Source organism: Castor canadensis, chromosome 10 (genome assembly GCF_047511655.1).
Source record: "Castor canadensis chromosome 10, mCasCan1.hap1v2, whole genome shotgun sequence".
Lineage (NCBI taxonomy): Eukaryota > Metazoa > Chordata > Mammalia > Rodentia > Castoridae > Castor > Castor canadensis.
The window spans coordinates 116,268,666-116,285,842 of record NC_133395.1 but is presented as its reverse complement, the minus strand read 5'-3'; the positions used below and the strand labels follow the sequence as shown (position 1 = coordinate 116,285,842).

The window sequence follows — 17,177 nt, the reverse complement described above, 5'->3', positions numbered from 1 at the left end:
GCTCTTGAGCTGTAAGTGCTGCTCTTAAGCTGCCCTGCTCAGAGCCTGCTCCCTCTTCACACTCCTTGGGGAGTGTACTTTCCTGCTTTCTCTCATTCTCATGCTCAATTAAACTCTCAATAAAACTCTGTTACTACTTTGAAAAAAATTGCTGTCCTTTCAATCTCAGCCTCACAAGTAGCTAGTATTCCAGGCCTGAGCCTCTAGTACATTAGCTGTACATTAGTGGTGTCTGGCTAATGATGTGATCTTTTTTTCTGAGATGGGTCTCAATGTAGCCCAGGTTGACCTTGAACATGCCATCCTCCTGCGTTAGGCTCCCATGTGCTGTTATTATTGGTGTGTACCACCATGCCTGATTTTTTTTTTTTTGGTGGCACTGTATTTGAATTCAGAGCCTCATGCTTGCTAGGTAGGCACTCTTACTGCACTTTTGTTACTGATTTCAGATTTCTTTTAATGTGGTCTGAGTACAACTTAGTCTGGTTTAATCCAGATTTAAGATTTATTTTATGGCCCAGAATATGTTTACCTTGTTAAGTATTCAAGGTACACTTGACAACAATGAGTATTTTGCTACTAGTGGATGGAGTGTTTTATGACTATCACAAGGTCAATTTGGCTGCCATTGTTATTGACATCTTTCCAATTTTTTTCCTATTTCTTCTGGCTACTTGTGCTATCAGGGCTATTGAAAATCTTTCAATGGCTGGTGAAGTGCCTCAAGTGGTAAAGCACCTGCTTAGCAAAGCATGAAGCCCTGAGTTCAAACCCCAGTACCACCAAAAAATTTTTTAAAAAAATCTTTCGCCTACCATTATAGTTGTGGACTATATTCTTTTCTCCAAAATCTGATATTGATATAACTCCACTAGCTTTCTTTTGACTAATACTAGCCTGGTATATCTTTTTCATACAGTTACTCTTACCCTATTTTGTTTTTATATTTAAAATGTTTTCTTGTAAGTAGCATGTAGTTTGTTCATGCTATTTTATCCAGTCTGATAAAATAACATATTGTGGGGTTTAAATAGCAAATTTGGAGATATTTATGATGTTCATACCTGACATATATCCATATGTCAAATAAATCCCACAACGTTATTTTTGTTTAGTCAGTTACCTTTTTTAAAGTTTAAATCATTTCTTTTTTGTTTGTTTTTGGCAGCACTGGAGTTTGAATTCAGGGCTTCACTCTTACTAGGTAGGCGCTCTACCACCTGAGATACTCCCAGCTCCTCCCCCACTTTTTCTAAATTCGATCTTAGTGTGTAACCCAGGCTGGTGGGTCAAAATAATCTTTTTGCCTCTGAATTCTGAGATTACAGACATACCACAATGTCTGGCTCAAGAAAATTTCTTTAAAAATACATTTCATTGTGTGAGTTTAAGGTATACAGCATGCATATGTATGTTATATGATACATATAGATAGTATAAAGGTTACATAGTGAAGTAAATTATCCATCTTCTTGTATCATAACCTTTTTTTGTGTTTGTGGCAAGAGCAGCTAATAATGTGCTCATTTAGTGTGAATCCTGTATACAGTACAACTTTCTATACTTTTAGTCCTTAAATTCTAATTAGATCTCTAGACTTGTTCATCCTACATTATCTGCTACTTTGTGTCCTCTAACCTCCCCATTTCCTTTGCTCCCCCAGACAATTTTTTTTAATGTTCTTAGCCTTTTCCTGTTCTCTTTACTCACTTGTGTGTCCACATGGTATCATCATTCTCATTTTGTGTGGAGAGCTGCCTTTAACATTTCTTGTAGTGCAGGCCTGTTCTGGATGAATTATTTCAACTTTTATATGTCTGAAAATTTCTTTATTTTGCCTTTCTTTTAAAAACTGTTTCTACTGGTTAAGGATTTCTAGATTGAAAGTAAGTAAAAAAGACTTTATATTTTAACATACTGCTCCACTGTCTTGATTTTTTTCTAGTGAAAAATATGTCATTCTTTTCATTGCTCCTATTTACTTATTAAGTCTTTCTTTGACTGCTTTTAAGATGTTCTCACTGGTTTTGAGTTATTTGATGACAATATACCTTAACATATTTTTCTTCATGTTTCTTATGTTTGGAGTTAGTTGAACTTCTGTACTTGTGGCTTTATTGTGGAAGAATTATGGCTATTTTTTCTGTCCTTCTTCCCATCTTTCAGAGATGTCAATTACCAATATGTTAGGCTGCTTAAGGGAGTCTCAGAACTCCCCGTGCTTATCTTTTTAATTCTTTCCTTTCTTATATTTTGAATGGTTCCCATTGTTATGCTCTAAGGCCATTAATCGTTTCTTCTGCATTGTCTCATCTGCTGTTAATTCCATTTTCAGTGTTTTTCATCTTAGACATTGTTATTTTTATATGCTTGATTTTGTGTGTGTGTGTGTGTGTGTGTGTGTGTGTGTATACACACGTGTGTGTGCTGGGGATCAAGTCCAGGGCCTCATGCCAATCCAAGCACTGTACCACTGAGCTATAACCCCCAGTTCCTCCTTTTTTATATTTTATATGTTTTTACTTATTTACAGTAAATATGTCTGTTTTTGAGAGTAACAGATTGGGCCAAACTCTCCAACCTGCTCCCTTCTGAAAATGGGTGGACAGGATTCTTTGTCGAAGAATAGACAGTCTTTTTCTATTGCAGATAAATAATAATGTTCAGATAATGTGAACTTTAAAGTAGGTCAGTGATGGATTAAAGTCAGAGAATAAGATCAAAATTGAGTTTACAGTTTAGGGGGAATGAGGGCAAAAATTACACTGTTGTGCAACTAATAAGTGGGATTAGTCAGTTGCAGAGAACAAATGAGTGGCATGTATTAAACTGAAAGGATTAAAAGGGATAAGGCATATTAAGTGCAATGCCTGGCATGTTATAAGTGCTCAGTAAACATTGCTATTAAATATTCAAATTATTTCTAGAATACATACTCTCAAATATTTGAAAATTTCAAAGGCAATGATATGGTTTTTCTTTTTTTGCTATGTTGCTCAGGCTGGTCTTGAACTCATGATCCTCCTGCCTTATCCAAGGGTAGGGATTACAGGTATGTATACCACCGCACTCTGTTGATTTCTTTAATAAAATTGCATTCTAATGAAACAATCAGTAAAAATAATCACACCATTAAACTCCAAGGTTTAATGATAACATAATAAATACCACATTTGTGACTGAAAAGACCTCATTAAGAAAAATAATCAAAAGCTGTGCATGGTGGTGTATTTTGCTTTATACTAGAAATAAGTGAACATTTCTATTAGATTGCTTAAAGAGTTTCAAAGTCTTGAGTGTAGAAAACCAATTTCATGTTCCCCTTTGCATTCCCCTGCTATTTTTAAGTAGTGTATACTTATTATGTTTAATTTCTCCTTGAGTGATGAAGCAGAAGCACTTGTAATAGAGGCCCAGAGTTCAAGACCTAGTAGTACCACAAAAAAAAGAGAATTATTAAAAAAAACCCAAATCCATTAATTAAGTATATCCATTGTTGTCTATGAAATGGTTTTACCTTATTTGGTCTACTTGAGTAAAGAAGTCTTCACTTTTGATTGCCCAGAGTCACTTTTGAGAAGTTAGTCTTAGAAGGCTCGTTTTCAAGCCCTCACCAATTGGAATAAACAAGTTCTCTACTTAATAGCACAGAATAGTGCTAGTAGGAAAGCATTAAGTAGATTAAGTCTTCATCCTGGTAATGGGTCTGATTACAGTCTTAATTGATCATGGTTGTAGATTTTAAAAGTTGTAGCAAAGTAAGCACACAATTGGAGTATCTGAGCTAGTTGTCAATGAAAGAAAGAAGCAAAGGAAGACTGAAATGTTTAAAAATTGGTATTTCTGTAACTGCTGCTGCTGCTGCTGCTGCTTGATAAAGCCAATGACTCAAGAGACAGTGACAGAAGAAAGTTTTATTTATTGGCCAAAGAATGAAGAAGTGGGAGCCTCTGCTCACAAATCAGCCTCTGAAGTCGGGATTTGAGGGTTTACAGATACAGGATAGGAATAGTGAGAGAGGGAGAAGGAAGAGACTGATAAAGGGGAGGAATATTCATGTGCGCTCTGGGAATGGGCAGAGATCTTCCACTGGAGTGCCACCTCTTTAAGTTTCTTTTATGGTCCGGTGTTTCTGGTCATGGTGGTTTGTAGGTGTCTTTAGCCCAAAGGTTAAGGCCTCAAAGGAGACAGACATACCTGACATGAAGACAGAGCTGTCCAGCCTTTTCATTTTGTTGACATTTGTGGGTCTAAGTGAGGAGTCAGTGTTTTCATCACAAGTGTCCTTCAAGTCCCTAAAAAGCAACCTAGGCAACTGTTACCATCACAACCTACATGTAGCAGAGGTGGTATCTATGGCAAAGCTAGTGGGAGACTGGTAATGCATTACGCTGTGTGATCCCCAAGTTAGTGATTTTTAAGACAGCAAAAAGCAAGTGAAACTTAAGGTTTAGTTAGGGTTTTCCTTGGTAACATTTCCAGTTTGAACATCTTACAAGTACCACCTAACAAATGTAAGGGAAATTTGTTTACAATAAATTTCTAAATGTGGAATTTTTGGATTGGAGTATGTACATCTTACAATTTGATAGATTGGTTAAATAAGTTTTCTTGCATGAACACAATGAAATACAGTCTGTAAAAGTAACAAATATTTAAGTACTATGGATTTTAATAGCTAACATGTCCACTGTATATTAGATGGAAAAGGTGTTGTTTACATTTATATAGGGACAGTTGTATTTCAGAGAGGAAAATCTAGAAGAATGTATGTCAAACAGAGGTCAAATCATTCACCAAATTTGAAGATTATTTTTAAATTATAAGTAATGGATGAACAAATTTATTTTGTAAAACTGATATGCAAATGTTCATAGTAGCCTTATTCATAATAGCCCAAAAGTTTAAAAAAACTAAAGTCCATTAATTGGTTGGTAAACAGTGGTATACTCATACAATGTAATTGTAATCGGCAATTTAAAAAACTTGAAAACAACAACTAAAACTACTAATACATGCAGTAACATAAATAAATCTCAAAATCATTATGCTAGAAGAAGCCAGACACAAAACATCACATGACAGCAGATCAGTGGTTTAGCTAGAGGTTGGCAGTAAGGAGAGGCTGACTACAAAGGAACAAGATGAAACTTTTTGTGATAGTAGAAATGTTTGTATCATAATTATGATAGTGGCTACATTATTGAATATATTGGTTAAAATTAAATTGTACACTTAAGATTGGTGACTCTTACTGAAGCAAATTGTATTTCAATAAAGATTTGTAAAAGTACAAATAAACTCTCCTTTGACTACTACTTCAAAACTAGGTTCTTTCACTCCCTGGGAAGTTCCCCTTTCTCCTTTACATTTAGTCAGGTAACTACTAACGACTAACGGATTCTACTTCAAGTACTTGTACTGCAGACAGACAGACACACACACACAGGGGAAACCTGTATTTTATATTACCTAATAAGTACTTAATATTTTGTTTTTTCTCTCCCCACCAACCCTACCTTGGAGATCTTTTTATTAAAATAGAATATAGTTTGTATCATGCCAACTCCTGAGAGTATTCTACAGTAGGAACACATTATTGGCAATTTTCCTGTGGGTGTTCAAGGTGTGCTGTGTTCTTTGCCTTCCTAGTACTTTCAGACAAGTAGGGAAGAGAAGAGGGTTTTCAATAACATCAAGAGGCAGGCACAGCAGTCATTAATCCCAGCTCTTAGAAGCCTGAAGCAGGAGGATCACCAGTTCCAGGCCAGTCTGAGCTACATAGTAAAACCCTGTCTCAAAAAAACCAAAACCCAAAACCAAACATCAAATGTGAAATCATAACTATAAAGGGAGGTTATGATGCTTTTGAACCTGACTAATAGGGAAGTCTCTTAGCAAGGAAATAAAAAAAGTACTTTCCAAGGGAAAATACCTATAACAAATTCAAAGGGCAGGTGAAAGCTTAATCTGGTTAAGCATGGGGATTGGAAGCACTACCAGTTGTAAACTTCAGCAACAGTGTGATGGAGGAAGTATGAGAGGTGATGAAATTCACAGGGAATTTGCTTTTACAAACTTATACCTTGTTTTTAAATCAGTAAAACAACAAGATCACAATTTTTTCTTTAGCTTTAGAAACACTTTTAGTCCAAGAGAGAATTTATGAAGTAGTATGTAATATTGACATTATAGTAATAGTAACAGTTCTGTAATTACAGACCTTCTGAAAATCAAATAGAAAAAAAGTAGTAACATCTCATATGGGTTCTGAGATAACTGGCCTCCTCTCTGCTCCACTATCACACAGCTGATGACTATCACAATGGAAATAATGACTATCACAAATATGAGGCCTTCCTCTTTCTCAACATAAGGAATAAATCTTTCAGCCTTCTAGGAGAGCAAAGATTCAAGAAAAGCAAGTTTTCCTGGTTGACTTCTCTTTAAAAAGCAACAGCCAGTGAGAGTGGTGGTACCACTCCTGTAATCTCAGCTACTCGGGAGGCTGAGGTAGGAGGATCAAAAGTTCGAGGCCATTAGCGAGACCCTGTCTCAAAATATAAAAAGGAGGGAACTCTTGCCAAGCTTGTGCTAAGAGTGGAGTGGCTGGGTGGGAGGGGTAGGGGAAGCAACAGTCCATGGAAATGTCTGGTCTTGACATAGGATTAGGGATCTTCAGTATGACCCGGGTTGGGTCTAGCACCTTCATGGTCTCCACCAGCAGGTGTATTTTAACCCGTCATCTCCTAGGAAGACAGGGCCCATCTTCATCTCCCTACCAGGTCAAGCACTGGGTCGCTTGTGAGCAACGAGTAAATTCGTGGAACCGGGGAATCTCCACAGCGCAGCGTCAAAGAGGAAGTCACTCAAAAAGCAGAAGGAACGTGTTCACTATCTAACCCATAATGCACAGCTCGCCTTCCTGAAGAAAGCAAGGACTGCAACCTCTAACGACGCATTTATCGGGGCGGAGGTCGTGTGCGAGAAACATGTACGTTCGTGGGACAGGGGAAATCCCGAACACGGGAAGCACTAAAGAGGAAGTCACCCAAAGGTCAGAAAGAACAACGTGTTCACTACCTAACCCACAATGCACATCTCTCCATCTCGGAAGCAAGGAGTGCAAAACAACGTATTTATCCCGGAAGCTTTTCGCTTGGAGTCTGATTGGATGCGAGGTATCATGGCACTTGGTCTGTCTCCCGGTACGCATGTGCACACCGCCCTCGCCCGACTCCAGGAAGTGACGGCAGCCCGAGATACACGTCAGCGAAGCTGGCCAATCCCCTGCAAGCGCAGGCGCAGAGGCTCTGGCAGCACCGGAAGCGCAGGAGGGGGTGGGGCGGCGGTGACGCGATTCTGTCCGCGTTGGAGCGGGCGGGCCTCCGCCAGAGTGTCCGCGGCCGCCGTGTGACGTGGCACAGCAGGAGTCTTAACGCCAGAGCCGGAGCGGTAGCGACAGTCTCCGAGCAGGTCCTCGCCCCACTAACTCTCGTCCCGGTGCTTCACCGACACGCCGGCCAGCGAGCCGTCCCTGCCGCCTTCTTTCTTCCTTAGCTCTTTCTCTTCTGCTCAGTTTGTCGTGAGCGTGATAGAAGGCCCGCGGACGCCGTAGACCCCTTCTTGTGCCCATCGCAAGTGCCACTACCGCCATGGGCCTCACCATCTCCTCTCTCTTCTCCCGCCTCTTCGGCAAGAAACAGATGCGCATTTTGATGGGTGAGTGACGGACTGCAGGTCGAGGCCAGGCTCCAGTAGGGATCGCAGAGGGAGGCCGGGTCTCTACGCTGGGAATGGCCCTGTTTTGTCCTCCGCTGGCCGTGGTGGGGGAGGGGTGGCGGGTCGGGGGTCGGGATTAGAATTCATCCGGGGAATACAATGGGGGCTAAAGCGTGAGCGGTCGTCCCCCTCCATATCTGTCTCCCGAAGCGGCCAGGACAAAGCGTCGGGCAAGGTTTCTTCTTTCTGGGCTTGGCTTTTTCCCCTTGTTTGGGCGGAAATGTGGGGTTAACGGGTCCCATTGGGATGGTGCCATCTTCATCCCCTTGCCCTGGGTATGGGCAGCGGTCGGGAGGTGGCGAGGCACCTCCAGCCTCCTCCTCCCCCGTTCCCCTCCGTGTACGCACCCTGCACTCCCCTTTGGCATGTGAGCGTCCGGGACAGGAAGTGACCAGCCCTGAGTCGTGGCGAGGGAGCACCCAAGGTTTGCAAGGAGTCCGGAGTCCTCACTGCTTCTCCTGCTCAACTTTGCCTTGCGCTGCCTTCGCCTTCGTTTTTTTTCCCTTGTTAAGTTCATTCCATGAAAACTGAGTTCGTCGTGTGTCTGTTTCCCCAACTGCTTTCAGGAACTCAGTATATTTGGTGTGTTATCTTTGATTTTGCAGGCTAATTTTTGTCAGCTGGTTTCAGGTTTAATGCCAAAAAAACACGAATATTTTAGCTTTTCAATACCTAACTGAACAATTTCAGGCAGAGTATCATTGTTAAATTTGTAGTAACTACAAAGTTGTTGCTTAATTCTTTTTGGAAGTAGAATTTTTTAAAACTGCTTTTCAGGAATCATTTTTTTTTTGCCCAGCTAAGGCTGTCGCTTTGGACAGTGTAAACCACCCCTCCTCTCTAGTGCTGTGCTCTGTACCTCACAGCTGAGCTCCGTGGGCCTGAATAATGAGCTCCTCTTAACTTTGAACGTTGAAGCTTGTTGGTTTATTAGCTTATTAGTTTGCCAGGGTGGGGAGAAAAAGATTCTTTTTATGCTCCACTGCCTTCGAAAGTTTCTAAGGCAAGGTTCTGTAATATTTCGAAGTATATGAAGAGGATGAGCAAACACAATTGGTTCTTGTTTCATTTTCCTGTTAATTCAGCTTCTTTATAATCCATAAAACAGTCGTTCCTGATTCAGTCACAAAGATAAGTCAAAATGTTTTCTTTTTCAGAGTTTCTCAGATATCCTCTGAAGAGGACAGAATTATTTTAGTAGGGCAGGCATGTTATTTAAGCTTTAAGTGGCTGAAAAGTGGCAGTTCGAAAAAGGACCTGAAGTCAATGGAATAATAAATTTCCAATTTGTTTTTTAGAGATTAACCAGTATGTGATTGTGTTCTGGAAAATGTAGTGTTTTAGTCTTTGCTTTGTTTTGTTTTGGATGGTGCTGGGGTTTAAACTCAGGGCCTCATGCTTACTGGCCAGGTACTTTACCACTTGAACCACACCTCCAGCTGTATTGGTCTTTTAACTTGAGACTTACTGTAAATGAATTACTGCTTTTTATTCCCATGGTCTTTTGTGATTGCCAAGACTGTTAAGATAGGGACAAAAGGAAGGGTGATGCTGTAATCACTTTCCTGTACTTACTGTTAGGGAAACTGTCCCCTCCCTCACCAAATAATGATTGGAAGAAAATGGAGGAGGACAAGTATTTAACTTGCAGCATTTGTGCAAGAATAGAAGTCATTCTTAATTTTATGTCACATACATATGTATTATATATAAAAATTGTGTCGTTGTATTTGGATGCGAACTTGGTCTACAGGTTGCTAGGCAAGTGCTTTTACTAGTTGAGCCACGCCTCCATCTATGCAGGTTTACTATTCTTAGTTTGCATTTAAATTTCAGAAAAATCAGTTTTCCTTGAGTAAAGGCACTACAGTCACAAAGTCAACTTGTAAACATGAGTGGTGGGTGTGTGTACAGGAAGAAGTGACTTGAAGTTTGGTAATTCTTAGGTTTTTCTATGTGGCTTTATGAGTGATTGATAATATAAATAGAATACTTTTAAGGTGTTTGTCCCATTCAAGTATTGGAATTACAAATCATAAAACAATTGTTTATGATTCATTCACAAATACAAGTCAAAAAATGTTTTGTTTTTTTCAAATTTCCTCTGCAGGTAGGACAGTGACTTTTTTTTTTTTTTGCGGTACTAGGGCTTGAACTCAGAGCCTACATCTTGAGCCACTCCACCAGCCTTTTTTTTGTGAAGGGTTTTTCGAGATAGGGTCTTGCCAACTATTTCCCTGGGCTGGCTTCAAACCACGATCCTCCTGATCTTTGCCTCCTGAGTTAGCTAGGACACAGGTGTGAGCCACCACAGAATGATTTTTTTTTGTTTGTTTCTTTTTTTTTTTCTTTGTGCCTGAGGTTCCAACCCAGACCATTGCACATGCTAGGCAAGTGCTCCACCACTGAGCTATATCCCCAGACCTGAATGATGTTCCTACTCCCCCCATATTTCATTAATGTGCTTTTAGTTCCTTTATACAGCAAGAATAAAATCCATACCTTTTTGCATCAATAGCTTTTTCAAACTGTAGCTTTGTTGTTTATTTTGGGGGACTGGGGATTGAATCCAGGGTCTCTCCAATGCTGAGCACATTGACTAGCACTGATCCATACCCCAGCCTTTACTATTTTAAAGTGTATTAAAAGGTAGCATTAGTTATGTCTGGTTTGCCAAACTTCTATGGAGAATATGTAAATTTAATTTCTGCACTAGCTGCTCTCCCAGAAGCTTAAGTAATTTTGAAAGGTGTTAGAAGATATGATTGATGGCTAACCTTAATTATTAATAAAAAGCCAGCATAGTATACCAAATTTAACATCTCAACTACTGACCAATAGAAATTATGTAGTATTTACTTACAAGGAAAATTGCTCATGCAGATGGTACTGAGATTAAATTCAAGGCTAACCAGTGTTCACCTGAGATTTCTCATGTAGCCGTAGTTGGAAAGCAATAGCCGTAGATTACCTGATTTTAAGTTGGGTCCGTATCTTGGTGTACAATAAGATGTAGTTTTGGTAAATGAAACCTTAAATTTTGTTTATTTCTGAAAATACTAATGTGTTTTTCACAGGAGTTACTAATTCTAACTTCTTTCCAACTTTTGCTTTTTTTTGCCTGTTGAAAAACTGAAAAGAATTGCATTTTGAAAATGTTTATTTTTCTGTTTTGCCTTCTATGTCAATGTGGGTTTTGGGACCACAGAAGTTCAAGAGGAAGGATTCTCTATTTGCCAATTTCAAGAATATGCCAATATTTTAAGTGAGCCTTCATGCTAAAGAGTGGTGCTTCGTGTTTTTTCCCTAGAACATTTTGTAAAACCATTAAAGTAATTTTTTCTCGTGATTCTTTAAAAAGTTCCTTTTTGTGAAATTTAAACGTGAAAGAATAAAGTAATTACTAATAATTCTATAGTTTCACTGTTATTTTGTCATATTCACGCTCAACCTTTTAGAAAGTTTTGGTTCTAAAACTGTAGCTGTGATACAGTTTTGTGTTCTTTTTGACTAACATATTACAAGCATTTTCTCATGGCAGTAGTTGAAAACATAATTGCCGGCCTTCTTCTTCTTTTTTTTAAATGTCCCTTTCTTCTAATTAGCTACATGAATATAGGAAACAATAGAAAAGGCAAAAATGGAGTTTCATGCCACTAGAAGTTGTGCCCCCCTGCATTATTAAAGTATGGCTGTCAGTCTTTGATAACTTGCTGCCTGTTTACTCACAAAAGTGGAAAAACCCGAACTCATTCATTTTTCTGTATCTGGTACCTTCTGTCTCAGTTTGGATGATTGAACCTCTGAGGAATTAGGTAAAATACTAAGACACAGTACAGTTGTCACAAAAACTTAAGGCAGATGGCAGTATATAAATACTGACTGAGAGCTCTGGCATCAGAGTTAGGATTTTTTTTTAAACTGACATAATTCATATACCATAAAATTTACCCCGTGTACAATTTTGTAATTTTTTAGTTTATTTTCAAAAGTATTTAACAATAACAATTATCTCCATCAAATTCTAGAATATTTTTCATCATCCCCAAAAAGAAATCCCTTAATCTTTTACCAGTCACTCCCATTCCCACTTTATCCATCCTCTGGCAATCAGTAATCTTCTTTGTTTCTATAATTTATGTATTCTGGACATTTCTTCGTAATTGGATCATAACATATGGCTTTACTATATTATGGCTTTTTCATGAATGGCTTTTTCACTTGGCATAATGTTTTTTAAGTTATATTAGTACTTCATTTTACGTGTGAATGAATATTAATTCATTGTATGGATATGCCACATTTTATTTATCAGTTGGTGGAAATTTGATTGTTTCTACTGTTTGGCTCTCATGAACAGTGCCATTATGACCATTTGTGAGCAAGTTTTTGTGAGGCATGTTTTTAATTCTCCTCAGTAAATACCTAGAAGAGTAGAATCCTTGGGTCATATGGTAACAGTAACATTGTGAGATCTGACAAGCTATTTTCTAAGGTAGCTGTACCATTTTACATTCCTACTAACTGTTGGAGGTGTAGCTCAATGGGAGCATACTTGCCTAGCCTGCACAAGGCCCTGGGATTGATCCCCAGGATGCCAAAAAAATGAAAAGATAAAGGAAAACATGGAGAAAAAAATGTATCAGTTTACACATTTGAAAACAATTGTTTTCTTCCTCATCTTATTCCTGTTCCTTTCTTAAAGTTGAGATAATTGCATCCAGCTTCTTTAACTTATACTGCTGTAATTTGGTAATACAACCCTCCTCCCCCTTTTTTGGGGCAGTAATGGGATTTGAATTCAGGGTCTCATACTTGCTAGTCAGGTGCTCTACCACTTGAGCCATGCCCCCAGCACTTTTTCCTTTAGGTATTTTTTGAATAAGCTCTCATGTTTATGCCCTGGCTGGCCTGGATTCCAATCCACCTATTTATGCTTCCCCTGTAGCTGGGATGACAGGCTCACACCACCATGCCCAGCTTCTGGTTGAGATGAGGTCTCCCAAACTTTTTGCCCAGTCTGGCTCAAACTATGATCTTCCTGATCTTTGCCTCCTGAGTAGCTAGGATTTCAGGTATGAGCTACCATACCTGGCTCCCATACATTTTTTTTTTCCCGTTGGCACTGGGGCTTGAACTTCGGGCCCACACATTGAACCACTCCACCAGCCCTTTTTTTTTGTGATGGGTGTTTTCAAGATACAGTCTTGTGAACTGTTTCCCTGGGCTGGCTTCAACTGCAGTCCTCCTGATCTTTGCCTCCTGAGTAGCTAGGATTTACAGTTGTGAGCTACCAGTGCTGGGCCCAGCCATACTTTTTAATGATTGCAAAGGCAGGCATTCTACCACTTGTGCTATACCCTGAGCATAAGGTAGTTCTACGGGCTGTATTAACACTTTGGTCAGAATATATGCCTGGTTAAGGAGAACAAGTAGTGATTCCAATATGTATTTCAAGACTGACTTGTTTGTGGAGGTGGAAGGGAGGAAAATCATTACTGGATTATACAGAATAGTCCTATCTGGGCTTATTCCGAATTGGTTATATTTAATTTTTTGGAAAGATCTCATTGGCAAATATTGCAACATTAAGGAAATACATACTTAAGAAATTACTAAAGTGGCACAAAATTGTTAGACCAATGTTTTTAAGTAAACTCTTTAAGTAGTTTTAAGTGATGATGGGGACTTTACAGCTCCCAGTACAAATGTGTTTTTAAAAATCTTTTGGTTTGCATTTATACAGCACTATTTTTTTGGGTGCAAATATAAGATAGCTTTTATGTGGCTGTGAGCCATTAAATATTTGTAGTTTTAATTTAAAAATAATTTGCTGATTCTTAAAAGGACTTTCTGGTTACATTACTTTGTAAAGGCTTTCCTTAAAAAAAAAAGAGAGAGAGAAGCCTGGGGAGATAGGTCAGCAGTAGAACTCTTGTCTAGCACTAATGAAGCCCAGTTGGATCCTCAGCAAAGATTAAAAAAAAAAGTCATCTTCAGAAAGATATATTGGGAAATGTAACCAGCCCAACATTTTTTTAAAGAAGCAAAGACCCAGTTTATTTAATACTCTTCAAAATACTTCCTTTCCCGCTATAACAAAGCAAAAGTCTTATCATTGTATGAGTCTAAGAAAATTGTTTGTGTTGATACATGAATGTACATATAGAAAAGGAGATATCCTCAAATCATCTTGTGGTTATCTTCCACCCCAGCATTTTATTAAAAGAAATCTACTTGGACTTTTTTCTTTTTTTTTTAAAAGGAAAGTAATACATGCTCATTGATTTAAAAAATTCTCACAATAGACAATTAGAAGAAACTTAAATACACATAAAAGGACTGGGGTGCATCTCAATGGTATATAAGCAGATGTAAAACTTTAAGTGGTGGTAAGAGCTCCACCAGTTGAACCTCCAGTGAGGAACGGTGGAGTCTCAAAAAAATAAAAAAATAAATAAACCCCACTCAAGTGGTTTTGCTTTCCTAATCAGCATCTCAGTTTCAATTCTGGCTTGGGTTATTGATATTTTGATTTCACAGTGAATTCTGATGTACTTAAAAATTTTATCAAAATCACCCCAAAAAGTTCTTATACACTAAAAAGACAGCTTTGTTGAAAAATTTAAAGATCGGGTTACTTCTTACTCCCTTCCTTTTGTTTTCTGTATTTTACCAAAGTAGCTACTTTGTATATTTTTTCAAGTTATGTTTTATGATCTTTTTGATACTGTTCTACATTCTAAAAACAAAACATCTTGTGTATCAGTTTTTCTTTTTGTTTCTTTCTTTTTCTTGATACTGGGTTTGAATTTGGTTGAGCCACATTCCCAGAAAGTAGTCTTTTTTTTTTTTTTCCCTTCAGTACTGGGGATTGAACCCAGCGCTTGGAGCACTCCACCACTGACCTATACCACCTGTTTTTTCTTATTATGCCCATGAATTAGGGCCTAGGGGAGACTGGCTACTCTGACTAGTGCATGCTATATTATTTTGGAAAGAGCACAATCTTTATCCCAGTATAAAGAAGTAGGGAACAAGGTTTGGTTAGAGAGTAAAAGGAATAAGAAGAGTCTCTAGAGTGACTTTTTTTTTTTTTTAAACCGATAGTATATTTACATGTCCTTGTCAAGGAGAGTGCTAACCTTCTCTCATGCAGCACCTCCAGAGAGATCTTTTTTTTATGTGTGTGGGGCTGAACTCAGGGCCTCACACTTGCTAGGCAGGCACTCTACCGCTTGAGCCACTCCACCAACCCTTTTTTTTGTCATGGGTTCTTTTGAGATAGGGTCTCATGAACTATTTACTTGGACTGGCTTTAAACCGTAACCCTCCTGATCTTTGCCTCCTGAGTAGATAAGATTCCAGGCGTGAGCCATCGGTGTCTGTCTTCTCCAGAGAGATCTTACAGCTACCCTTTGTAGAGTACAGGGTGTAAATGATTGTTGTGTAGGTGGAAGGAGTATGAAGTTCTGTAGCTGTCACTTCTCTTTTGCACTAACTGATAAAAGTTAAACTGACTTGAACAGGAATGTAAACTAGGTAAGGTTTTTGGTTCAGTCATACTTTAGCATAATATTAAGGTGCCCTTGTCTAAATCAATAACTCAGTTTTATTGATTTTAAATATCTATTCTAGAAAAATGATACATTTGATGAGGCTGTTAGATGCTGATCTTTCATTTATGAGGGATTTAGCAGTCAGTATAGAATATTCAGGTATTGAGATTCATACTTAAGAACATTTCACTTGTTGTTCACTGTCACTGTAACAAAGAGGCTTCTCCTCTACTAATATAGATCCCCCCCCCCCCCCCGCCACAAACAAGCATATTCCTCTCTACTTAAATCTGCTTCAAGTCAATTTAAGAATTAGGACATTTTACTTACAATGGAGAAGAATAGGATAGGGTCATTTTTATAGAACAGACCAACCAGACTTTGATCTCTTTTTCTGTGTATTTGATATTGCAGTGGATTTAGATCGTGGGAGAATTAGTCTTCATGTATTATCATTACAAGGGGAATAGGACATAGTTACGTATGTTTTCTTCTTTGCATCAAGACCTTTTACTCAAAATACGCTGCTCTGGGGCTGGTAGAGTGGCTCAAGTGGTAGAGTACCTATTTAGCAAGCGTGAGGCCCTGAGTTCAAACCCCAAAACTACAAAAAAAAAAAAAAAAGTTATTCTGTGTAAATAAAAGGAAAATTAAATTTAGGATTCATTTGCTCTTATGTGTGCTCTGATTCACCTTCTAATTTGTGTTTTTAAAAATAGTAGTGCTTCATAGAGTTGAACTTGAGTTGGGAGAAAGCTTAGATTATCTGATCTAATCCTTTTGTAGTATGGCTAATTTCTCTCAGTTCTGTGTCCTAAAGTGACATAGGGATAAGGATATAGCTGAGTGTTAAGAGAGTTTGTCTAGCATGAGCAAGGTTCTGGGTTTGATTCCCAGCACCACCAAAAACAAAAAAGAAAAGAAGCACTCAGAGTCAACCGGATACTTTTTTTTTTTTTTTCTGTTTTTTCCCCCCACTACTATATGCAGTTTCTAGATCTAGAATGAAAATGGAAGCTTCATGTAGGTAATGCTACCTTTAGGAATTGGAAGCTAATTTCTAACTCATACTTGTGCCTCGAGCAGTCAACTTTTACTTTGAAATTATAAATTATTGTCATATTTTGCATGCTTTTGGTGCAGATTTTAAATCTATAATTTCTTCTTCTAGTTGGATTGGATGCTGCTGGCAAGACGACCATTCTTTACAAACTGAAGTTAGGGGAGATAGTTACCACCATTCCCACCATTGGTAAGAAAATTTACAGATGACTTTATATCATGATGAAAAACTTGAACAGTTAGAATCTGGGTTTTTGCTAAGCTTGCCAATTATCTTAGTAAGACTAAAAACAAAAAAACTATCCATGAGAATTCCACAATAAAGGGATTATTTTCATAATGATGCTTTGTAAGCTGCTGATTATGTTAGTAAAACTAAAAAAGAAAAAACTATTCCAAATAAAGGGGTTTTATTTTCTTAATGATGATTCATTGTTAACAGTAGTCATTTTTTTTTTCTTGTAGGTTTTAATGTGGAAACAGTAGAATATAAGAACATTTGTTTCACAGTATGGGATGTTGGTGGTCAAGATAAAATTAGGCCTCTCTGGAGGCATTACTTCCAGAATACCCAGGTAAGGAATGGGTTTCATGCTCTGGATTTTATATTAATATCTAGTATTAATATGGGCATTAGTGTTTACTATATGAATTTGTGTTCTTCTTGTCACCTCTCATTTGTATTCTTTAGTGGACTGTCACTCATGCCTTCGAAAGCTAAATTACCAAGTAAGGAAGAAGTAAATAGCCATTCCAGTAAGATTTTGGAAGATG

The 17,177-nt window shown here is 38.2% G+C and overlaps 1 protein-coding gene and 1 pseudogene across 1 annotated transcript in view; one reads left to right on the top strand and one right to left on the bottom strand.

Annotated features, from left to right (window-relative positions):
• The first annotated feature begins 7,335 nt into the window (after positions 1-7,335).
• Arf4 (ARF GTPase 4) overlaps positions 7,336-17,177 on the top strand; it is an 18,157-nt gene continuing 8,315 nt past the window's right edge. Inside the window, exons 1-4 of the mRNA XM_020158805.2 lie at positions 7,336-7,476; positions 7,580-7,722; positions 16,513-16,593; positions 16,869-16,978. Of these exons, the coding sequence (XP_020014394.1) occupies positions 7,656-7,722; positions 16,513-16,593; positions 16,869-16,978 (258 nt within the window). The 5' untranslated portion in view covers positions 7,336-7,476; positions 7,580-7,655. The remainder of the gene's footprint in view (positions 7,477-7,579; positions 7,723-16,512; positions 16,594-16,868; positions 16,979-17,177) is intronic.
• LOC141413248 (U6atac minor spliceosomal RNA) lies at positions 14,838-14,944 on the bottom strand (annotated as a pseudogene).